The sequence below is a fragment of the Procambarus clarkii genome, chromosome 94 (genome assembly GCF_040958095.1).
Source record: "Procambarus clarkii isolate CNS0578487 chromosome 94, FALCON_Pclarkii_2.0, whole genome shotgun sequence".
Taxonomy (NCBI): Eukaryota; Metazoa; Arthropoda; class Malacostraca; order Decapoda; family Cambaridae; genus Procambarus; species Procambarus clarkii.
This window is the reverse complement of record NC_091243.1, coordinates 923,568-949,242: the sequence shown is the minus strand read 5'-3', so window position 1 is coordinate 949,242 and position 25,675 is coordinate 923,568. Positions and strand designations below refer to the sequence as shown.

The 25,675-nt window shown below is 37.4% G+C and overlaps 1 protein-coding gene across 1 annotated transcript; it reads right to left on the bottom strand.

Annotated features, from left to right (window-relative positions):
* LOC138360033 (uncharacterized) lies at nt 1-24,035 on the bottom strand. Its single transcript, XM_069319957.1, has 5 exons — nt 23,860-24,035; nt 7,506-7,627; nt 4,788-4,967; nt 2,782-2,938; nt 1-413 (listed from the first exon to the last, which is right to left on the bottom strand). The coding sequence occupies exons 1-5, from the start codon at nt 23,936-23,938 to the stop codon at nt 406-408; spliced, it is 546 nt and encodes a 181-aa protein (XP_069176058.1). The 5' UTR covers nt 23,939-24,035; the 3' UTR covers nt 1-405.
* Between the last annotated feature and the right edge of the window lie 1,640 nt (nt 24,036-25,675).

Genomic DNA, 25,675 nt, shown 5'->3' with positions numbered 1-25,675 from the left:
TATAATTTTAAAGCCTTAACTTGCTTTAGGTTTGGGTGGTTTCAAAAATCCAATTTTTCGTAGATGTCTAACAATAAAAGGAGTGGCGGTAAGTGTTATAGCTATACGTGCTGGAGCAAACACCTTATGGACAGCATATGCCACTACAAATGTGGCAGCCCCTGCTGCTCTCAGTGTTCAAATCTACGGCACTTACTTCTACACTGTTAGCACTACCAGCTACTTCAGCGGCAACAGCCTCTGCCACGTCTCCCCGTTGAATACTTTCTGTGGCTGCAACCTCGCCAAGAGGTTCCTCTGGTGCAGCTGCTATGGAGGCCGAAGTTTCACAACCCACAGCAGCAGCAGCTCCCTCGGTCACCCTTCCTATGTTGATGCCTAAACTCTTTATCAACCCCGTCATATCTACTCCACTGAAAATAAAGAAAAAATAAATTAAATAAACAGGTCCAATATTAAGGTCAAGACTAGTACAAACAGCTGCCACCCAGCCTAGCTCCACCGTTAACATGTTCTAACACAATAGATTTTGCACGAAAGGCAGACTAAATCTATGCTTTGAAGTATGGAGTACAAGGAAAAAAAAAATGGAGAAAATACTGTACATCAAGTATATTAAGAATTTTAATTCATTCTAAATTCTGCTGTTGTAGCCTGTCAGAAAATATTACACACAATCTTGTACACAATGTATTTTATATAGCACTAAGCAGCAGTGTGCCAGTGGAACCACACTGAACCAACAACTCGGCTAACAGACTATTTTAAAGTAGATGGTGAACAAGTGGTTTTACTGATGCTATACATAGAATCTTTTTTTTTTTACCAATATCTTTACAAACTGAAATAAAATCATTCTTTAGCTTCACTTCATAACATTACACTAAAATTCAACCAATGTGTGTGTCACCCATAAGGATTCCTTTTACACAATGCCACATGTCATCAGAATGTATCAGGAAGAGCTCAAAAGTACAGTACAGTACTGTACTCTGAGAAGCCTGAAGATAACTGTTCATGGTTGTAACTGAATGCATCGAGCCTGAACAAAGTCTTCTCATTCCAAGCATAAAACAAGAAGGAAATGCACAAAAGCATCTCCTGATAAAACAAGCCAAGACCAGAAAGCTAGTAAACGTACTTGCCTGAAAGTTTGAACAATGTACTAATGAAGAAACTAACCATCTAAAGAGGCACGAATCTGAATTGTCCACGACGAAGGACAGGCACGTTATCAAATGCCCAAGTGGGCATCAACAGCACACAGCAATGATTTGCTTTTTTAAAAAGGCTGCCAAGCTTCAAAGACAACTAGAAAAATCTAGCCAAAAATCAAGATGTAGCTCTACCAAAGCAATTATATATGATGCAATGGTGTTGAGCATAAATTGCTGAGCCATGTAAAGAAATAAAAATAAGGAACATGGGAGCTGGCACACACCGAAATCAGGAGCCAGGGCTGAACTGGCCATAAGAAAGTAAGGTTGTCCCTGGATGAAACCAATGCTGAAGGTGGCTAACAAATTTTATTAATGGAGAAATAAAAAATTGAGGGGTAAAGCTCAGCCATAGTGGCACCACCAAGGTGCCATTATAGGATGTGATAACAGTCAGAATAAGCCACTTGACCAGACAAGGCCATAAGAAAAAAATAAGCAAAGGAACAAATAATGTACTTAGTGAGAGACCTATGAAAACATACTCTCCTATAGTACTGTGAATCAATTTGGCCAAGAAACAACACTAGGATCAGAAAACTGGCCAGGAAGCCATAAGATACAGACACCCAAAATCCTAAGCGAGGAGAAAGACAAGGAAGGGAACCAAGTTGGGACACCAAGGAGGGCCAAGAGAAGAATCTGGAACAGAGAAAACTTAACGTGACACCCATTGGTACATAGTCAATCCAAGATGATGCACAGCACCGTCCTCATGGAATGGGGATACACAGACTGGGGCGCGCACACACTTGCATGCACAAATTTGCATGCACAAATTTGCAGTCTCGTTCAAATTCCAACAGATCCACACTGAATACTAACGTCAAATGGTTACTAAAATAAGGTTTCTACCACCAACACAAGCCAAGATTCAAAAGAGGTCATCCAGTAATGCACACGACACGCAACAAATGGGAACAGAGGGGAGGACCAAATTATAAGAGGCCAGAAGAGAACCTATGTCCAGTGCCCAACACCACAATACTAGGGACATAGGAAAAAAAGAAGGCGAGATGGGAAGGAAGGCACCAGCAGAGAGCCAGCCAATGAAAGAAAACACAAAACTTGCAGAAATGCAGGAGAAAAAAAAAAAAGTAACGAGAGTTTCCAAGATGCACTATAAAGCACCAGAACACAGTAAAATGCCATGAAAGCCTACTGCCCAGGAAGAGCACTACACAGTTCCAAGGTGCTGCTACACATTGCAAAGCAACAGGACATACTACCTGCAGCAACGGTTTTGGAGGTTTGTAATGTGCTTCACCCTTTTTGTCAAGCACCGAAATGAAAAACTGTCTGCAAGATAAATCTCGTGCCCTTCACCGAAGAAGATGAGGCCTGGGTGCAAAGGCAATCTCTCACCTCAACATATGGGTACACAGAACAGGGGTACACACATTGTTAGTACACGAAGAAAACCGTCGACTGTTTAAATAGTCTATTCTACTGTTGCCACACACAGTCTCCAGACCTCTATAATCAAGTCCACTCAGTTTTAACAGAGCAACACGCTTCACGAGGGATCCGAGTCCCAAACTGCCAAAGGTTATGAGGGCAGTACCTGGGTTTTTCTTCAAGATGATGGTAGAGTGGTGGTGGTCGAGGAGGTCACCAGAGACATACTTGTCATCCTGGGCCCACTGACCACCAAGCATGTTTAGATGAACTGGGACCTTCCCTGAAATTCCATAAGGCTTGGGGACATTTGCTTGCATCACCTGAAAAGATAAAAAAAATTTAATTAAACCAGAATGAAAATATAGTTTTCTCTATGCAGGCGATGAGTCACAATAACGTGGCTAAAGTATGTTGACCAGACCACACAATAGAAGGTGAAGGGACGACGACGTTTCGGTCCGTCCTGGACCATTCTCAAGTCTATTGTGATGAGGGAAGGTGGTGAAGGAAACGTTTTTACAAACATGACCTAACGTAAGCTTACCCTTCCATTTATCTTTCTCTTTCCTTTTTCTGTCCCATGTTTTCTCTTACGATCCCTTTCTCATTCCTATTCCTATCCACTTTATTACACATTACCTTTCATAACTTTTACCTTTCTTTTTCTTCCTCTAAGATTTTCTTCTCACCTCTCTCTCGCCTATTTATTGCCTTTGCCTCATCACAATCGCTTTGAGAATGGTCCGGGACGGACCAAAACGTCGTCATCCCTTCACTTTCTATTGTGTTGTTTGGTCAACAAGTATTTCATGCTTCATTCAAGTGGTGAATGGATGCAAAGTAGTGGTTGGAAAGTGGGGGTGTGCAAGGCTTAAAAGGCAATGTGGATGTCTTGGTGGGTGTGTTCAGAGACAAGTTTGTTCCTCTCAAATGCCTTGTGGGCATCGAGTCATACATAGAGGTGAAGGGAAGGTGATAAACTGGAGTGATTTGATTATGTGAAGAAAGAAGTGTATGAAGTGAAATATGCACGAGAAGCTAGAGAAATTTTTTGTGGGTCAAGATCAATATGCAATGCTGTGCAAAATTTGTGCAAGTGGGAGGTATTCCAACCAGAACCAGTGTGAAACAAGTGTCTATATTTAAGTTAAGAGATGGTAAAAGACAAATAATAATTAGGTAAAATATTAAATAATGTAAGGGAAAATCACCATTTAACATTATTGGGAACAGAAACCCGTTTGACTTGTGTAAAAGTCCATATAACCCTACTAACATATCCCAGAATGCAACCTCCAACACTAATTCCCAAAATGAGCCCAAACACCACACTGCCAAGGAATCGAACCCAGGACCAATTTTGCAGGCTAACTGCATTTTATTTTTTTGTGACACATTTCTGGATTCATCATATGCACATTTTTAGGTTAAGTATCACTATACTTAACCATTTATACTTAATGTTTCACTCAAGTATAAATATTTACCCTTGGGCATTTCATATCACCAGTATGAAAACCTTAGTTTAATTGTATTTTTTATTTTCCTGAGCTTACATTTTGCCACTCAGAATATCTGTTACACTATGCTCTCAAAGGTCACAAGAATTGTGTAGCAAGCGATATGCAGTTCACCTGCTCATCATTCCATTACATCATATAGATAATGGATACCCACTATGTAGTTTTTATAACCTAAATTAGCATGGCTCATTAGCTAAACTAAAGTACAATAAATGTACATGAACATTTATGAATATTAAATTAAAAAAAATGTTAAACCAGTACCACCCAAATCTTTTGACTCGTCTGCATCCAAATAGGTCTTTTCCCAAAGGCATTTGCATATGCCTGGTTGTGGTGTACCAAAGTAATACAAGGATATTCACATTTAAGGAAATGAGGAGTGGTGCCCAATTTACCATGTAGTATTCATCCTTTAAATATTTTTGAATTTTAAATAACTTATTAAAAAACAAAAAAAGCTTCACAGAGATGCCTTACTGCATCATTATGTTGTGTATAACTTTCTTAACTTTCCCAAAAATAAACTTTCAAACAAGGACTCTTCAAATATAAATACTTACTACATGGTTCAGTTCTATGTGGTGTCTAAGGAATGATTATTATATACAATAAGGATCTTACTTTAGGAATAAATCAAACTCACCGAAGACAAAGAAACTGTGATGCGTGCATCATAAACATCAACGTGAGAGTCAACAGGCAGTGTTCCACGGTTGTAGGCACTCTGTGACCCTTGGTTGCCCATGAACCCTGAGCTAAACAAGCTGCCCACTTGGTTCAACTGTGAAGAAACATCTCTGTTGCGACGAGGAGAGAAACGTGCCTGCAAAAGAGAAAGAAAATTACCAAATACCTGTACTTTTATTCAATTACAGCACAGCACAGTTCCTATGTTATTCATAAACCTATTTTTTCCCCTCTCCTACAATTTATTGCTGAATAATAAAATTATCAGAAAGCATATACCTTTCCATATGGGAAAATTACCCTTGAACCTAGGGCTTTGACCTGCCTGGGCACAAAAATTGCAGTAGGCATTTTCAGTCCTCGTTAAATGCAAAGGAAATAAGTTTAAAACCATGAGAATGGAAAGTTAAAAGTTAAGCGAGAAAAATGTTCAATGTGCAAGGTTCATATGAGAATAAAAAGTGGAAGTATTAAAGCAGGAGTAAGGAGAGAGTTGGCTTTCTAATGAAAAAGTAACCTGAAGAATTAAATGGCAACTAATACTGTAGTTGTCAAACTAATACAAGCTTCATGGGCTTTATAGGTATGTGAATGAAATTTTAGTGATTGGTCATTAGGTTTGCTCAAGTGAAAAACAAAGACTTTATGATACTTTGGAATGCTAGGCTTGCATTATACCAAAACGTTACAATAATTATTATTACTTTTGACATTTACTCTAGTTAAGTGGGACTAGGCCTCAAGTGACATGATTGGTATACAAATAAACAATGACTGTTGTACAGTAATTAAATGTTATATATTACAAATCAAATTTTCAGGCATTAGGAAATGCACAACAAGAATGGGGACAGACAGGAGGTACTAAATTACAGACCAGTGTCAATAAAAGTAAATATAAAGTGCTGGAGACTAATCGAGAAGAGAATAGTGAGCACCTGGAAAGACTAAACTTTTAGTAACAAAATGTCAGCATGGACTGAGGAGGAGGAAGTCATGCCTAGCAAACCTGATTGAATTTGAAATCTACCCAGGAAAGATGTAATCTGGGTAGAATGCATTTTCCTAAACTGTCAAAAGCATTCGATGTTGTTCCACACAAAAGACTGGCGTAAAAGATGGAAATGTCAGCTGGGGTAATTGGGAAGGCACTAAACAAAGTAAGGGAGTACCTGAAGTACAGAAGGCAAAACGTCAAGAGGCAAGGTCTCCAGCAGGAGAAATATAATAAGTAGGATCCCCTAAGGCTTGGTCCTGGGACCACTACTGTCCTTAACTTGTATTAATGAGCTACCCAAGAGTGTGTGTGCTCATATATGCTGCTATTTGCAGATTCTGTAAAGCTAATGAGGAATGTAATAATAGAGAACTGCAAAATGTTGCAGGACCTTTACAAACTCCAGGAGTGGGAAAACATACTGGTAGTTGATGGAGTTCAATCCACTAAGTGTAAGGTAATGAGGATGGGGAAAAGGAGAAAAGACCAGAAGATGTTTATAACCATAAATGGGAAGCAACTACAGGAATTCGAGTAAGATTTGAGAGAGGATATAATTTGAGTCCAACAATATCACCAGAGGCACACAAAGGTAGGGTGGCTTTGGTAGCATATGGGATGCTGGTGAACACTAGTAAGTAGCTTAGAAACCTAAATCAGGACTATTTCAAAGCAATCTACACAGCTTTTGCTGCTGGAATATGCAGCATTGGCCTGAAATACACACCTTGTCAAATAAAACTAAAATTTAAAAAGTGCCAAGGTTTGCAAAAGATTAGTTCCAGAGCCAAGATGCTTAAGCTAGAATATGTTGAAGGAGCTTTACCTCATAACCCAGGAGGACAAAAGAAACAGAGGAGATATGATCACAACATACAAGATACTGAAGGGAATAAACAAGGTGAACAATGATAGCCACTTTAAATTGAGAAAAAATAGGACAAGGTAATTATGTAATGATCAGGAGAAAGTACCATGCCTTTCTAACTATACATTAGAGGACAAGTTTAAGCTGGTAAACAAAAATAAAAAGTGCATGAAAATACTCATACAGGTTGTCAACAAGTGAAATGCACAGAGAGAAGATGAAGTGGAAGCCACCTCCATCCACAACTTAACAGCAGATTCGACAAAGAATGCGATTGTCAGAATAGTTCAACTATAATGCAACAAGTACAGCACAACAAGGCTAGTAGGCAGGGCATCCCCCTTTGTAGTCAGAGAGCCAAACACTGATAGGCAAGCACAAATGTACTTTATGTTGTGAAGTGATACACGGGTATAAAAAGGCCAATAGGGTGTGTTCCTGTGCAAAGATGCATTTTAAATTACATACAGAACAACCCCAATTACCAAGTCAATCTGTACCTTCAAATGTTCAATGTGAAAATTGGGTGGTTACCGGGCATATTTTTATATATTCTCGATTCAATGAACTTCAATTTAAATTTCTTTCATTTAAATATGTGCATTTTGGAGAAGAAATTCAGTAGGTGGATTATTTTATAAAGTTCTCAACAATATTATAAAATCATACATGGCTGAAAGAAACTAGCCATACTATTAACTATTGTAATCCTTTTTATAGGGTAGTCTTTATAAATACAGTACTTCTCACATCTGTCGAGTTAATTGAATGACACCCTTAAATTCTACCATGTCTTCAACATACTGTACCTTTTCCGACGCCTGAAGCTCCTCTACGTTTGCTGGCATGGGTATGTGTGATGGTTGAAAACTGGTCATTCCACTCGCTGCCTGATGCATCTTTTGCTGTGGTGGTTGCTGCTGCTGTTGTTCTGGTAAAGGAAATCTTCAATGTTACATCCCACTAGATGTATAGACACTCATTCTTTGCACAAACATTTATTATATGATAGGTATATGTTAGAAAATATAATGGATTGTCGTTGTCCCCTTAAAGCCATACTCGTTCAATTTTTTGCCAGACCCATTAAAGCTTAACCTGACTAATAAATGCTGCACACATCTAGAGCCTGGCCCCAGGCCTGGCTCGGGGAATAGAAGAATTCCCGAAACCCTATCCAGGAACTTCTGCTAGAGCATGCTAGCAGAAGTTCCTCAAACCTTTCACTCTATTAAAGGTCTCTGCCCTTTTCTTTCCATAAACCTTTCCACTGTTCCCTTCTAAACAACTGTCGTCTGCCTACTGTATGATCCTTTACCATATTTCACCCTTATTTACCATTGGTAAATGATCCTAAGGTATTTTACCATGTTCTTACCACCACGGTGTATTGCACTTCACTTGCTCCACAATTCATCCCCCCACACCATGTTATACTCTACTTCACTACCATAACCATGCCACATGCTTATACCAGCCAACTCTCAAAATCATAATTACCATAGCTTGTAGTCTTTAGCACTACCCCTATCCATAAGAAAGTTTAAATTCCATTTGTCACAACTGGGAGTAGAATATTACCCCACAACATTCCTACTTTCATTATATTCTTCACCTTTCATACCACTCTTCTATTCATTATACTCTTACAGTACCCACCATACTACTACTTTCCAAATTGGCCCAAAAAATTTGAATCTTCCTACCTCGCCTAGTATGTCATCCTATATTTTTATCCTACAGTTCAAATAGCTTCTCGGCCAAACACATCCCCAGACTTCACAGTTGAACAGCAAAAGAACAAAGAACCGAGACAAACTAAAGGAGTTACACACAGGCCAGTACAGACAAAGTACTGTACAGACAAAGTTAAAAACAAGGATTGGGCAGTGTTACGAACCCGGATCCAGCGTCCGAGCACGGAGCAGTAACGACCACGCCATCTGTGGGTCAGCTCCCGAAACCCCCGCCAAATGGACGACGACACCTGGTGAGGACAAGGTGTACCAGCCACAAGGGCCAGTTTCCAGTCCTGTGCAGCTCACAACACAGCCGCTCCTGACCTCTGGTGAGGTGGTGCTCCGACGACAGCGCCATCTATGGACTGGATACGTCAGGTGTTTGTGCCCGAGCCCGTAAGTGAGGTGTTTTAGTGTCCCGGTTATTGATGACGTGTCTGCTTACAGAGTCGACCTGGGACTACTGTGATGGGAGTCGAGTCAGTCTACCCGAGGCAGCCAGTCTCCATACCTTGAACCTTGCTGCAGCTGTTGTGAAGTCGTCCCCCCGGAAGAACACTGTGGTGTGTTAGCCTGCCAGTGGAGTGGCAGTAAAAGGATTTACCCGGGACCGACTGTTGGAGACGATCATCCACTGGGGTACTGAAGACAGCTAGGAGAGTGATTTGTGGTGTCACACGAGGCTCCTGTCTAGGGCGTTCCCCTTTTATCGTTCGTGGAGTGGCCGTACCAGCCTTGTTGGCTCAGAACCTGCCAGCAGACCAGCTGGACGTGTGGTTGACGGCCTCCACGGCGGTGCCCCCAGTGGACCTGTGTTTTGGCTGACCTGTGGCCAGGGTAGGCTCAACTTCTTTGGAGAATTCGTTGTGAGGCCACGAAGAAAGCACCAAGGACTCGGCACCGAGAGTTATGGCACCAGCGTCTTCAGCAGAAGACATCGATTGTGGATTAATCCCCTTGTAAAGTGTTAATACCCCTCCCCCTTGTGCACTCTTTTTATTTTATATATTTAATCGGTGATGGTGTTAATTATAATATTAAGTTCTTAACTGTCTTTCCCTACTCCCTTTAAGTTACTTGCGTCACGGATCTCATCCCTTGATAGCCACTACTGGCTTGGGAACGGATATATATATCTTCCTCTAACAACATCAGAGTAAGGACCCCGTTGCGTCCCGAGAGGGCCGTAACAGGACAGGTGATCAAGACAGTGGATGGAGGAGAGGATTCACCCAGTCAGGCAGACCTAACCCTATAGATTTGTCGACAAGCAGGCACAAAACTATAGTATGTATGGAATAATAGTATGCAGGAGCAATCTTACATGCCCCTAGGAACAATGTCAGGTGTTTAAACTGCTTCTACACAAATACCAGAAGCCTAGTAAATAAATTACACATTGTGTGCATACAGAGGCCGAGAATACTGACTCTTTTAGGAAGTATTATCATAAACATATTAATGTATTTAATACTCTGTCAAATAGTGTATGGCAGTGTCACCGAGTTAGTAAGGATTACCGTTTTGTTAGAATACAATAGGTTGGCGAAATTGCATAGGAGTGCCTCTCCAAGTTAGTAAGGGGGAGTGACTCCACCAGTGGAGTGGTTAGTTGTGAGAGATAGTAGTAGGGTGTAAGCGCTACAGGGGATATTTTTTTTTGGGCAGAGGACCCCTGTGGGGTGTAAGCGCTACAGGGGATATTTTTTTTCAGATCAAATATCCCCTGTAGCGCTTGGGGGTTTTCAGGTCAAATATCGTGCGTAGCGCTTCGGGGTTTTCAGGTCCGAAATATCGTGTGTAGCGCTTTAGGGTTTTCAGGCGAATTTGGGGAGTCACAGATTTAGAATTAGGGAATTCTTATAATGAAAAATAATGTCATACGAGTTTGCTAAAGTTCTTATAAGAAAAATAATTTCCGAGACTTAGAAGTTTGTTAAGGCCTTATGGGAGAAATTCAAATAACGTGTGTAGCACTTTAGGGCTTCCAGGAGAACTCTACGGACATATTTTACATGTTTTCAACTTACAAAATCGTCTATGTAAGCCTTAGTTATTCATATAAATTTAGAAAATCACCTGTGTAAGTCATTGTTTTCAGGGTTTCGTACATCACACCCCCCTCCCTCCCCCCTTACCTCGCAATCTCTCGCGTCACCTTTATTTACTTTACGCCCGGACAGCCAGACCTCTTATCTTATGTTATCTTCTCATAATATCTCAACCGTCCCTCCTCTCTCTCTCTCTCTCGTTTCATTCAGTTCAACTATTTTCCAACATCGTATGTTTGCTCCTTTTCATTAAGCAAGTCAGTATGTTTGCTCCTTTTCATTAAGCAAGTCAGTTTTACACAAATAAATCATGTTAGTAAGCAAGTTCTAGCTCACGTTCCCCACCTTAGTCCCCTGTCGTATAAAGAATACTATCATTCCAATCCCTCTAAAATTTAAAAATAATCATATTTCAAATGTAGTTCAATACAGTAATTAGTTACCAAGCTCCAGCTCTTGTCCTCCGCCTTAGCTCTCTCTCGTATCTTCGTTAGTATCAGTCCAATTTCCCTGAAATTTCTACCCTCTGTATTTCAGACATAGTTTAGTAAATGCAAACAATTATCAAACTCTAGCTCTTGTCCCCAGCTTAGTTCATTTGTACAAAATCATTAGTAACAGTCCAAATTCCCTGAAATTTTTAGCCTCTGTATTTCAGACACCGTAAATAAGATCAAAACAGTTACCAAGCTCAGCTCTTGTCCTCCGCCTTAGCTCTCTCTCGTATCTTCGTTAGTAACAGATCAATTCCCCTGAAATTTCTACCCTCTGCATTTCAGACACCGTAAATAAGATCAAAATAGTTATCGAGCTCCAGCTCTCGTCCCCGCCTTAATTCTCTTTCGTATCTTTGTAAATAACCCATCAATTTCCCTAAAATTAAAAGCAGACATACTTCAAAGTTAGTAAATAAGATCAAGTCAGTTACTGAGCTCCAGCTCTCGTCCCCGCCTTAGTTCTCTTTCATATCTTTGTAAATAAACCATCAATTTCCCTGAAATTTTTACCCTCTGTATTTCAGACATAGTTTAGTAAATGCAAACAATTATAAAACTCTAGCTCTTGTCCTCTGTCCAAGCTCACTTTTGTAAAATCATTACTCTCAGTCCAAATCACCCAACTACATTTTCAGACATAGTAAATAAAAACCAGTTCAGTTATCAAGTTTCAACTCTTGTGCCCCAGCTTAGTTCATTTGTACAAGTTCTTTATTTTCCAACTAAATCACCCTGAGATTTAAGATCACCGTATTTCTAACGTAGTAAAATTAATCGGGGCATTAACCAAGCTCCATTTCCTCAGCCTTAGATCATCAGACATAAATATATTCGATCAAGTCCCTCTCCAGCCTATCTATTTATCAGAGTATTTACTTTACCCTTCTCATCCCCAACGTATCAATCCCCAACGTATCAAAACCTTCAATAATCATACTGTATTTGCATATTTTTTCTATATTCAGCTGTGTTCTTCACATTTTGTCCATGTTTTCTATGTTCACTCCATGTTCTTCAAATGTTCACAGTCCCATTCAGTTCATATTTTCACAAGTATCTCCATTTTTTCTGTAATCTTTCTCTTAGTCTCATTACTTTCTCTACAAATTCTAGTCATATTTTCTATGTTTTCACGTTCATCACATGTTCTCTTTACAACTTTTATACTCAATATTCATGCTAACTTCCATATTTTTTGTGTTCTTTGTCAATATTCATGTTCCTCTACAAGTTCATGTTCCTCACAAGATCACTTCGTTTTTCACCTTCACTTACATGTTTTCTACATTCTTTGTCATATTCTCCATGTTCTTCACAAGTCCATTGTTCATTCTTTGTATTCCCTATTCTCCTTATCATGTTTTCATGTTCTCTGTAAGTTCATATTCCCAGCATGTTCACTGTATTCATCAACTTTTTCTTACATGTTTTCTGTGTTCACCGTATGTTCACTGTGTTCATTCCCTTACTTAACCTCAATTTTTTTATGTTCTTTGTTTCTTCCATTCACTAACTAGTTCTTTGTCAAATATTAGCATCAGCAATACAGTTTCCTCAACAATTTTAGTCACCAAGTTTTTATTTGCAAAAACTATGTCAAAGTAATTCTCGTAGTCAACTTAATAGTTCTACCAGCCATATTCTTAAACAAATCTACAATTTATTCAGTTCCAAATTTACAAAGACAAACCTTTCTTGTAACTTCTTAACTAAAAATCTTTCGCCAATCAACTAAAAACATAGTCACTTTCGTCATTTCTCAACTAAACTTATTATCCAGTCAACTAAAAATAGTCAGAAATAACCTCGTTCAACACTGTTCTTAACTAAAACACCCTTTCTCTTAGCTGAAAATTGTCAAAGGAAACTTCTTTCAGCACTTTCTTAACAGCCGCTATGTTTCATCAAGAAAAAATTGTCAAAGGAAACTTTCCAAAACTGTTCATAACTAGCTTTTATCCATCGTCAATCAACTAAATAATAACTTTCATCATTTCTTAACTAAACTTATTCCCCAGTCATCAGAAAATAGCCGTGTTCTTCATGTTTCATTGTCATTTCATAACTAAAATTATCCATCAATCAACAGAAAAAGCCATGTTCATCATGTTTTGTCTTTTTGCTTAACTAAAATTATGTTTTGTCAAGTAAGAAAAAATAACCAAAGATATCTTTCATCGCTGTTCTTAACTGACATTATACTTTGGGGAGCACAAAAATAGTCTCCCTCGTCATGTTTTGTCTTTTTCCTTAACTAAAGTATTCATCAGTCAACTAAAAATAATTGCTTCATCATGTTTCCTTGTCATTTCTTAACTGAAATATCACTTCTCTCATCTGAAATAGTCAGGATTAACCTCATTCAACACCGTTCTTAACTAAAGTAACCTTTTGCTTAGCTAAAAATTGTCAAAGGAATCTTTTCAGCACTGTTCATAACTAACTTTATCCATCGTCAAGTAAGAAAATATAGTCAAAGATATCTATCATCGTCGTTCTTAACTGACATTTATACTTTGTGGAGCACTAAAATAGTCAAATGTAACTTTTTCAACACTTTCGTAACTAAAATTATATGTCGCTAAGTAAGAAAAATAGTCAAAGGTGCTCTTCTTTACACCAAAGTTACTCTTCGAGAAATCAAAGACTCTCTTCAATACATCAAGGACTTACTCAAAGACACCAAAGTTACACTCTAAGACATCCTTCGAGACATCAAAGACTTCAATGGGACTCTTCCATTCATCAAAGACATTCTCTAAGCCCTCAAAGTTATTCTCAGCACAATCAAAAGTTATTCCAAGACAACAAAAGTCATTCTCAGAGCTATCAAAATTATTCTCGGAGTCATCAAAAGGTATTCTCTAACTCACTTTTGGTCATTAAAGTTAAGTTCTATGTTATAAAAGTTTGTCTCAGAGACATCTAAAGTTAATCTTAGAGTTATCAAATGTAATCTCTAACTCTCTTTTGTTCATCAAAGTTGATCTCAGAGTTAACAAAGGTAATCTCTAACTCACTCTCGTTCATCAAAGTTATTCAAAGAGCTAACAAAAGTTATTCTCAGAGTCACCTTCGTTCTTCAGAGATACTTTCCAAAACATCTTTATTCATCAAAGTTATTCTCAGAGGCATAAAAGTCATTCTCAGAGCTATCAAACTTGTTCTCAAAGTCATCAAACTTATTCACAGAGTCATCAAAGTTAATCTAAGACATCATTTTTCATCAAAGATATTCTCTCTAAACCATCAATGTTCTTCTCTAAGACATAAAAGTTATTCTCAGACTCACCTTCGTTCGTCAGAGAAACTTTCAAAACATCTTTGTTCATCAAACTTGTTTTCAAAGTCATCAAAAGTTAATCTAAGACATCTTCTTTCATCAAAGTTATTTTCAGAGACATCTAAAGTTATTCTCAGAGCTATCAAACTTGTTCTCAGAGTCATCAAATGTTATTCTCGAAGTCATCAAAGTTATTTTCAGAGACATCTAAAGTTAATTTCTATGTTATAAAGTTATTCTCAGAGACATCTAAAGCTAATCTTGGTCATCAAAGTTGTTCTCTAAACATCAATGTTGTTCTCCAAGACATCAAAGATGTTCTCAAAATCATAAAAGTTATTCCCAGAGCTATCAAAGTTAATCTCAGAGTTATCCAAAGATATTCTCATGTCCACAAAAGTTATTCCAAGAGACGTCAAAGTTGTTTCAAAGACTTCAAAGTTAATCTCAGAGTTATCCAAAGACATTCTCAGAGACATCTAAAGTTATTCTCTAAGACATCAAAGTTGTTCTAAGAGTTATCAAAAGTTATTCTCAGTCATGATATGTTATTCTCTAACTCACTTCCATTCATCAAAGACATTCTCTAAGTCCTGAAAGTTATTCTCTAAGACAACAAAGTCTTTCTCAGAGCTACCAAAGATGTTCTCTAAATCATAAAAGTTAATCTTAACTCACCTTCGTTCATTAGAGAAACTTTCCAATCCATATTCGTTGACCAGAGTTATTCTCAGAGTCATCAAAGCGATCTCTAATTCATCTTCGTTCTCCAAAGTTGTTCTCTAAGACACCTTCATTCATCAAAGAAACTCTCCTTCTTCCATCATGTTATTCTTTAAGACATCTTCAGTCATAAAATTTTCTCTCCAAAATGTAACTAGTTCAGCTTTTCATACCAAACCTGCATTTCTGTTAAAACATATTTTCTTAGTTGCTTTACCCTAAAACTGTTCTCTGAACTACACTGTTCAAACCTACGTAACCTATCCTCTCCACCCAATGTTACTTAGTTAACGTAACGTTCCTAAACCTAGCTTTACCTATCCTAACATACCTTACCTTACCTTCCCTATCTTACCTAACTTTACCTATCCTAACATAACTTACCTTACCTTCCCTAACTTAACCTAACTTTACCTATCCTAACTTAACTTGCCTTTCATAACCTAACTTTACCTATCCTAACATAACTTACCTTACCTTCCCTATCTTACCTAACTTTACCTATCCTAACATAACTTACCTTACCTTCCCTAACTTAACCTAACTTTACCTATCCTAACTTAACTTACCTTTCATAACCTAACTTTACCTAACATAACTTACCTTACCTTCCCTAACTTAACCTAACTTTACCTATCCTAACTTAACTTACCTAACTTATTCTGCTTAACATAACTTACATTACCTTCCCTATCTTACCTAACTTTACCTATCCTATCCTAACCTAACTTGTCTTACCTAACTTAATCTTACTTTCCCAAACTGATGTATCCTAACTTATCTAGTCCAACCAGACATGATCTAACTTAAGTATTCCTTCTTGTCTTTGTGTTTCGTCAATCATTGTCTCATATTCATTTACTCATTTCAAGGGTTAATCTCTAACAAATAGCACTTGAAATGCATAAGTGACCATTTGAGAAATTAACCCTTGAAATGAGTAAATGAATATGAGACAATGATTGACGAAACACAAAGACAAGAAGGAATACTTAAGTTAGATCATGTCTGGTTGGACTAGATAAGTTAGGATACATCAGTTTGGGAAAGTAAGATTAAGTTAGGTAAGACAAGTTAGGTTAGGATAGGATAGGTAAAGTTAGGTAAGATAGGGAAGGTAATGTAAGTTATGTTAAGCAGAATAAGTTAGGTAAGTTAAGTTAGGATAGGTAAAGTTAGGTTAAGTTAGGGAAGGTAAGGTAAGTTATGTTAGGTAAAGTTAGGTTATGAAAGGTAAGTTAAGTTAGGATAGGTAAAGTTAGGTTAAGTTAGGGAAGGTAAGGTAAGTTATGTTAGGATAGGTAAAGTTAGGTAAGATAGGGAAGGTAAGGTAAGTTATGTTAGGATAGGTAAAGTTAGGTTATGAAAGGCAAGTTAAGTTAGGATAGGTAAAGTTAGGTTAAGTTAGGGAAGGTAAGGTAAGTTATGTTAGGATAGGTAAAGTTAGGTAAGATAGGGAAGGTAAGGTAAGGTATGTTAGGATAGGTAAAGCTAGGTTTAGGAACGTTACGTTAACTAAGTAACATTGGGTGGAGAGGATAGGTTACGTAGGTTTGAACAGTGTAGTTCAGAGAACAGTTTTAGGGTAAAGCAACTAAGAAAATATGTTTTAACAGAAATGCAGGTTTGGTATGAAAAGCTGAACTAGTTACATTTTGGAGAGAAAATTTTATGACTGAAGATGTCTTAAAGAATAACATGATGGAAGAAGGAGAGTTTCTTTGATGAATGAAGGTGTCTTAGAGAACAACTTTGGAGAACGAAGATGAATTAGAGATCGCTTTGATGACTCTGAGAATAACTCTGGTCAACGAATATGGATTGGAAAGTTTCTCTAATGAACGAAGGTGAGTTAAGATTAACTTTTATGATTTAGAGAACATCTTTGGTAGCTCTGAGAAAGACTTTGTTGTCTTAGAGAATAACTTTCAGGACTTAGAGAATGTCTTTGATGAATGGAAGTGAGTTAGAGAATAACATATCATGACTGAGAATAACTTTTGATAACTCTTAGAACAACTTTGATGTCTTAGAGAATAACTTTAGATGTCTCTGAGAATGTCTTTGGATAACTCTGAGATTAACTTTGAAGTCTTTGAAACAACTTTGACGTCTCTTGGAATAACTTTTGTGGACATGAGAATATCTTTGGATAACTCTGAGATTAACTTTGATAGCTCTGGGAATAACTTTTATGATTTTGAGAACATCTTTGATGTCTTGGAGAACAACATTGATGTTTAGAGAACAACTTTGATGACCAAGATTAGCTTTAGATGTCTCTGAGAATAACTTTATAACATAGAAATTAACTTTAGATGTCTCTGAAAATAACTTTGATGACTTCGAGAATAACATTTGATGACTCTGAGAACAAGTTTGATAGCTCTGAGAATAACTTTAGATGTCTCTGAAAATAACTTTGATGAAAGAAGATGTCTTAGATTAACTTTTGATGACTTTGAAAACAAGTTTGATGAACAAAGATGTTTTGAAAGTTTCTCTGACGAACGAAGGTGAGTCTGAGAATAACTTTTATGTCTTAGAGAAGAACATTGATGGTTTAGAGAGAATATCTTTGATGAAAAATGATGTCTTAGATTAACTTTGATGACTCTGTGAATAAGTTTGATGACTTTGAGAACAAGTTTGATAGCTCTGAGAATGACTTTTATGCCTCTGAGAATAACTTTGATGAATAAAGATGTTTTGGAAAGTATCTCTGAAGAACGAAGGTGACTCTGAGAATAACTTTTGTTAGCTCTTTGAATAACTTTGATGAACGAGAGTGAGTTAGAGATTACCTTTGTTAACTCTGAGATCAACTTTGATGAACAAAAGAGAGTTAGAGATTACATTTGATAACTCTAAGATTAATTTTAGATGTCTCTGAGACAAACTTTTATAACATAGAACTTAACTTTAATGACCAAAAGTGAGTTAGAGAATACCTTTTGATGACTCCGAGAATAATTTTGATAGCTCTGAGAATGACTTTTGTTGTCTTGGAATAACTTTTGATTGTGCTGAGAATAACTTTGAGGGCTTAGAGAATGTCTTTGATGAATGGAAGAGTCCCATTGAAGTCTTTGATGTCTCGAAGGATGTCTTAGAGTGTAACTTTGGTGTCTTTGAGTAAGTCCTTGATGTATTGAAGAGAGTCTTTGATTTCTCGAAGAGTAACTTTGGTGTAAAGAAGAGCACCTTTGACTATTTTTCTTACTTAGCGACATATAATTTTAGTTACGAAAGTGTTGAAAAAGTTACATTTGACTATTTTAGTGCTCCACAAAGTATAAATGTCAGTTAAGAACGACGATGATAGATATCTTTGACTATATTTTCTTACTTGACGATGGATAAAGTTAGTTATGAACAGTGCTGAAAAGATTCCTTTGACAATTTTTAGCTAAGCAAAAGGTTACTTTAGTTAAGAACGGTGTTGAATGAGGTTAATCCTGACTATTTCAGATGAGAGAAGTGATATTTCAGTTAAGAAATGACAAGGAAACATGATGAAGCAATTATTTTTAGTTGACTGATGAATACTTTAGTTAAGGAAAAAGACAAAACATGACGAGGGAGACTATTTTTGTGCTCCCCAAAGTATAATGTCAGTTAAGAACAGCGATGAAAGATATCTTTGGTTATTTTTTCTTACTTGACAAAACATAATTTTAGTTAAGCAAAAAGACAAAACATGATGAACATGGCTTTTTCTGTTGATTGATGGATAATTTTAGTTATGAAATGACAATGAAACATGAAGAACACGGCTATTTTCTGATGACTGGGGAATAAGTTTAGTTAAGAAATGATGAAAGTTATTATTTAGTTGATTGACGATGGATAAAAGCTAGTTATGAACAGTTTTGGAAAGTTTCCTTTGACAATTTTTTCTTGATGAAACATAGCGGCTGTTAAGAAAGTGCTGAAAGAAGTTTCCTTTGACAATTTTCAGCTAAGAGAAAGGGTGTTTTAGTTAAGAACAGTGTTGAACGAGGTTATTTCTGACTATTTTTAGTTGACTGGATAATAAGTTTAGTTGAGAAATGACGAAAGTGACTATGTTTTTAGTTGATTGGCGAAAGATTTTTAGTTAAGAAGTTACAAGAAAGGTTTGTCTTTGTAAATTTGGAACTGAATAAATTGTAGATTTGTTTAAGAATATGGCTGGTAGAACTATTAAGTTGACTACGAGAATTACTTTGACATAGTTTTTGCAAATAAAAACTTGGTGACTAAAATTGTTGAGGAAACTGTATTGCTGATGCTAATATTTGACAAAGAACTAGTTAGTGAATGGAAGAAACAAAGAACATAAAAAAATTGAGGTTAAGTAAGGGAATGAACACAGTGAACATACGGTGAACACAGAAAACATGTAAGAAAAAGTTGATGAATACAGTGAACATGCTGGGAATAAGAACTTACAGAGAACATGAAAACATGATAAGGAGAATAGGGAATACAAAGAATGAACAATGGACTTGTGAAGAACATGGAGAATATGACAAAGAATGTAGAAAACATGTAAGTGAAGGTGAAAAACGAAGTGATCTTGTGAGGAACATGAACTTGTAGAGGAACATGAATATTGACAAAGAACACAAAAAATATGGAAGTTAGCATGAATATTGAGTATAAAAGTTGTAAAGAGAACATGTGATGAACGTGAAAACATAGAAAATATGACTAGAATTTGTAGAGAAAGTAATGAGACTAAGAGAAAGATTACAGAAAAAATGGAGATACTTGTGAAAATATGAACTGAATGGGACTGTGAACATTTGAAGAACATGGAGTGAACATAGAAAACATGGACAAAATGTGAAGAACACAGCTGAATATAGAAAAAATATGCAAATACAGTATGATTATTGAAGGTTTTGATACGTTGGGGATTGATACGTTGGGGATGAGAAGGGTAAAGTAAATACTCTGATAAACAGATAGGCTGGAGAGGGACTTGATCGAATATATTTATGTCTGATGATCTAAGGCTGAGGAAATGGAGCTTGGTTAATGCCCCGATTAATTTTACTACGTTAGAAATACGGTGATCTTAAATCTCAGGGTGATTTAGTTGGAAAATAAAGAACTTGTACAAATGAACTAAGCTGGGGCACAAGAGTTGAAACTTGATAACTGAACTGGTTTTTATTTACTATGTCTGAAAATGTAGTTGGGTGATTTGGACTGAGAGTAATGATTTTACAAAAGTGAGCTTGGACAGAGGACAAGAGCTAGAGTTTTATAATTGTTTGCATTTACTAAACTATGTCTGAAATACAGAGGGTAAAAATTTCAGGGAAATTGATGGTTTATTTACAAAGATATGAAAGAGAACTAAGGCGGGGACGAGAGCTGGAGCTCAGTAACTGACTTGATCTTATTTACTAACTTTGAAGTATGTCTGCTTTTAATTTTAGGGAAATTGATGGGTTATTTACAAAGATACGAAAGAGAATTAAGGCGGGGACGAGAGCTGGAGCTCGATAACTATTTTGATCTTATTTACGGTGTCTGAAATGCAGAGGGTAGAAATTTCAGGGGAATTGATCTGTTACTAACGAAGATACGAGAGAGAGCTAAGGCGGAGGACAAGAGCTGAGCTTGGTAACTGTTTTGATCTTATTTACGGTGTCTGAAATACAGAGGCTAAAAATTTCAGGGAATTTGGACTGTTACTAATGATTTTGTACAAATGAACTAAGCTGGGGACAAGAGCTAGAGTTTGATAATTGTTTGCATTTACTAAACTATGTCTGAAATACAGAGGGTAGAAATTTCAGGGAAATTGGACTGATACTAACGAAGATACGAGAGAGAGCTAAGGCGGAGGACAAGAGCTGGAGCTTGGTAACTAATTACTGTATTGAACTACATTTGAAATATGATTATTTTTAAATTTTAGAGGGATTGGAATGATAGTATTCTTTATACGACAGGGGACTAAGGTGGGGAACGTGAGCTAGAACTTGCTTACTAACATGATTTATTTGTGTAAAACTGACTTGCTTAATGAAAAGGAGCAAACATACTGACTTGCTTAATGAAAAGGAGCAAACATACGATGTTGGAAAATAGTTGAACTGAATGAAACGAGAGAGAGAGAGAGAGGAGGGACGGTTGAGATATTATGAGAAGATAACATAAGATAAGAGGTCTGGCTGTCCGGGCGTAAAGTAAATAAAGGTGACGCGAGAGATTGCGAGGTAAGGGGGGAGGGAGGGGGGTGTGATGTACGAAACCCTGAAAACAATGACTTACACAGGTGATTTTCTAAATTTATATGAATAACTAAGGCTTACATAGACGATTTTGTAAGTTGAAAACATGTAAAATATGTCCGTAGAGTTCTCCTGGAAGCCCTAAAGTGCTACACACGTTATTTGAATTTCTCCCATAAGGCCTTAACAAACTTCTAAGTCTCGGAAATTATTTTTCTTATAAGAACTTTAGCAAACTCGTATGACATTATTTTTCATTATAAGAATTCCCTAATTCTAAATCTGTGACTCCCCAAATTCGCCTGAAAACCCTAAAGCGCTACACACGATATTTCGGACCTGAAAACCCCGAAGCGCTACGCACGATATTTGACCTGAAAACCCCCAAGCGCTACAGGGGATATTTGATCTGAAAAAAAATATCCCCTGTAGCGCTTACACCCCACAGGGGTCCTCTGCCCAAAAAAAAATATCCCCTGTAGCGCTTACACCCTACTACTAGAGATAGGATGTGTCAGCTGCTGAAGTTAAGTAGATTGTTTTGCTGGGCGTTATAAATCTGACAATTTTAGGTCTGGTATACAGTGATTAATTTATTACAATTTATGTTATCTGTGATCAAGTGCTGGTTCAAGTTTTCTTTATTTTATTATGTTATTTGTTTGTCCATTTCATGCAGTATATTGACGGGCCACCTCTTTTAATGAGGGAGACATCTCCCGTCACGCAGGGTGCAGTCGTACCTCCACAGATCTCCAGTATCATCTATTGATACTGGTAATGGCTCAAAAGGGCCACCACTTACGGGCTATTCATGCCCGTGCCACCTTTTGAGTGGCTTAATCATCATCAATCAATCAATCTTTAATGAACAAGTGTTCAATTCATTTTACTGCTAGCAGTTGGGAGAAAAATGCCAGCAAGAAGTTTAGAAGCTGTTATCAGGTTCAGAAGGATTACAGAATGTGAATGTTAACTGTTTTACAGCAAGGGTAGACCTTGAAGTCTTCCAGGGATGAACATCCCTTGGAGACATGATGATTAAAATACTAAACAATTTGAAGGATGTTGATCTGCAAATTTGTTTTTTCCGAAAGGTCAGATGTAAGGAACAAGGGTTACAAGCTCAACAAGCCACAATGTAAGACCGAGAACGGGAGATGCTTTTTCACCAGCAGGGTTATTAAGGCATGGAACCTCCTACCCACCAAAGCCATAAATGCCAAAACTCCAAAAAATGTTAACTTTTAAAGTACAAATGGAAAAGATAGACAAATGGGGAGAGGACCTTGAACAAGCCGCCGGCTTCCTGTCCTTGTCGAGTCCATTAGTGTTAGTGGCTCTCCGGCAAACAGGTAAACACTTCTTTTGCACACATTGAGATTATAATGCTACTGAATAATTTTAAGATCACAACTTGGAACATTTACTACAGCAATTTTCAGCAACATATATAATTCATATACAGTAATTTGTATTTTTATTAACATTTAAAAAAAATCAGGTACATGCTTTCTAATTTTTACAAAGTCGTGCATGTTCCTTTTACATTCTACCTTTTATGTGCTTGCAGAAAAATTAATTCTTAAATTAATTTATATAATTCAATATCAACAAATTATATTGAAGCCTCACAAAGAGACCTACACGATCTCTACAAATGATCAGAAGACTGGCAAATGCTCTTTAATATAGACAAATGCAGGACCTTACATGTGGGAATAATAATGCTCATCTTGACAACCAAATTAACATTACCTTGCAGCAGATCGATAAAAAGCACCTTTGAGTCAGGACCCATGATTCACTGAAAGTTAAATGATGGATTCAACTATCAATCTTCCCGGCCCTGACTCCGGGACACCAAGAGAAAGGGTCGGGAAGTCAACCAAAATAAGTTTAGTTTGTTGAAACGTGTGTACGATCTGACCATTACCTTCACCTTGCTATCTTCCTCTCAAGAACATTAATATAGTGTACAACCATAATTCAGACTAAACTATTTAGACTCATTAGAACAATCTGCACCTAAACAATCCACCCTTCTACCACACAATGTTTATCATACAGAGTAATGTGAAATAACTCGTGACCATCCGGTCCCCAAGGTTGGTCAGGGTCACCTTCTCTTGTTGTCAGGCTGGTGTTAACCGACCCTTGGATGACCTCATTGTGTCCCCCTTGCACGATATAACGCAAAATGACACACCTATACATACACAACTTACAGAAGGACGAACAGGTAAGTTATAACAGATAACAACACGGTGATTTAGGGGCGACATGATAGAGGTTTACAAGTGGGTGAATGGACATAACAAGGGGGATATTAATAGGGTATTAAAAGTATCAACACAGGACAGAACACGAAACAATGGGTATAAATTGGAGAAGTTTAGATTTAGGAAAGACTTGGGTAAATACTGGTTCAGTAACAGGGTTGTAGATTTGTGGAACCAATTGCCGCGTAACGTGGTGGAGGTGGGGTCCCTCGATTGTTTCAAGCGCGGGTTGGACAAGTATATGAGTGGGATTGGGTGGTTATAGAATAGGAGCTGCCTCGTATGGGCCAATAGGCCTTCTGCAGTTACCTTTGTTCTTATGTTCTTATGTTCTTATGATATAAGAGGTTCTTACCTGCAGAGAGTGTGTGCTTGTGTCTGGCTCCTGCTGACACCACGCGCCCGGCCCTCACACCTACCACCATCACTGACATCTTCTAACACTCACAACTCAACGTTACTGTAGAAAGAGAGGACTTGTACTGTTGGCTAGTAGAGTATTACTGGTGCAGCGTAAACCTTCCCTCGGGGCAGCTCAGTGTGTTGTGGTTGACAAGTGTCTGGTGGCCCGCCTTTTAAACACGCCAGGTTGCCAGAGTCAAGTTGCTGAAAGTAGAGAGCTGACGCTCTAAAAGTAGCGAATTTGTATCATAAGAGTAGCCCAATTTTTTGTTTAGTGATTGATACGGGTTTTAAAGTAATCTATTTTGATATATAGAGTACATTAAAGATTTTAATTGTTTTATTAATATTTTCTCTGCACATATATATATACACCCATTATGCTTCACTAAACTGAAATATATAGTTAATGTATTTAACCAATATGATAATAGGATAACTTACCAATATTTACTGTTTGAAGCCTAATGGGTGTGGAGTCCTTCCACGTCTTTACAGTTGAAGATTATCAAGATCTTGATCTGCATCCACAACCTCGTTCCTGTATATTGCAGACATATTTAAGAATTGACATGAGTGATTCAAATGACGAGCAACAAGTTACATTTTCTTCAAGATATGTTTTGATTCTCAAGATTGATGTCAAAGATTGATGTCAAAAGCTCAAGTCCCATTCGATTTCTCAGTTTAGTTTTCACAGACGTTACTCTTGAAAATATCCGTTCAACCAGGGCATTACTGATTTGCAACCTGTATATTTTCAATGCAAACTCAGCGAGGTCAATCAGTATGGGATCGCCAGCAGCGTTCTTGACAGTTATTGTCTTGGTCTAAAATGACGCTCCAGATGTTGGAATTTGTCCCTCACAAATGTTGGACCAGTCAATGGTTAACAGTAGGCGCCACTGACTTTCAATTTCACTAAGCTTAGATTGGTCAGCTAATACTTATGGAAGTTCTGAAAATGGTGGCCGTGTGTGGCTAAGGCATATGATAGGTAACAGATTTTTCACCCTTTTTAAAGTTTCAACATTACTTAGAATACGAGAAAGAAGCTATTTGCAAGCTTTCATTAAAAAATTATCGCATCTTTCTTTAATATTTTGAAACTTTTCCTGGGTTATAAAATTGTTTTGTCTGTTAGTGACCCGAAGTGTTGAAAATTCGTAACCAAAGTCAACTTTTTCCAGGGGCAGATACATAGAATTGTAGTCCAACTTAGCATGAAGCTTTGCATGATGAGGATGAACGATTCTTCTGAAATTGAAATTGAAATAAGTTTATTGAGGTAAAATACACACAAAGGGATGAGGTAGCTCAAGCTATTCTCACCCCGTTCAGTACATCGTGTTAATACATACGGTACGGTACGGTAATACGGTACCCCTACTCAAATCTCTGAATATGTTAGACATTAAGCCACTGCACATTCTCTCATGTGTATTATACATATATAAAACACTAAACTATAATGCCAATCCTGATCTCAAAAGCTTCATAGAAGGTTGTAACAGAACCCATGAGCACCACACCAGAAATAAATACAGTTTTGATATTCCTAGAGTACGACTTAATCAAACTAGAAATGCTCTACAAATCAAGGGGCCCAGAATGTGGAATGACCTTCCCAACCATGTTAAAGACTGTACCTCTCTCAACCAGTTTAAGATAAAAACGAAGCTATACCTAATAAATTCCCTGTAACCTACCTTACCCTTCAATTGTCAACCAATGTCTGTTTTTTTTTTTTAAAGAGCGCTGTTTGTCGA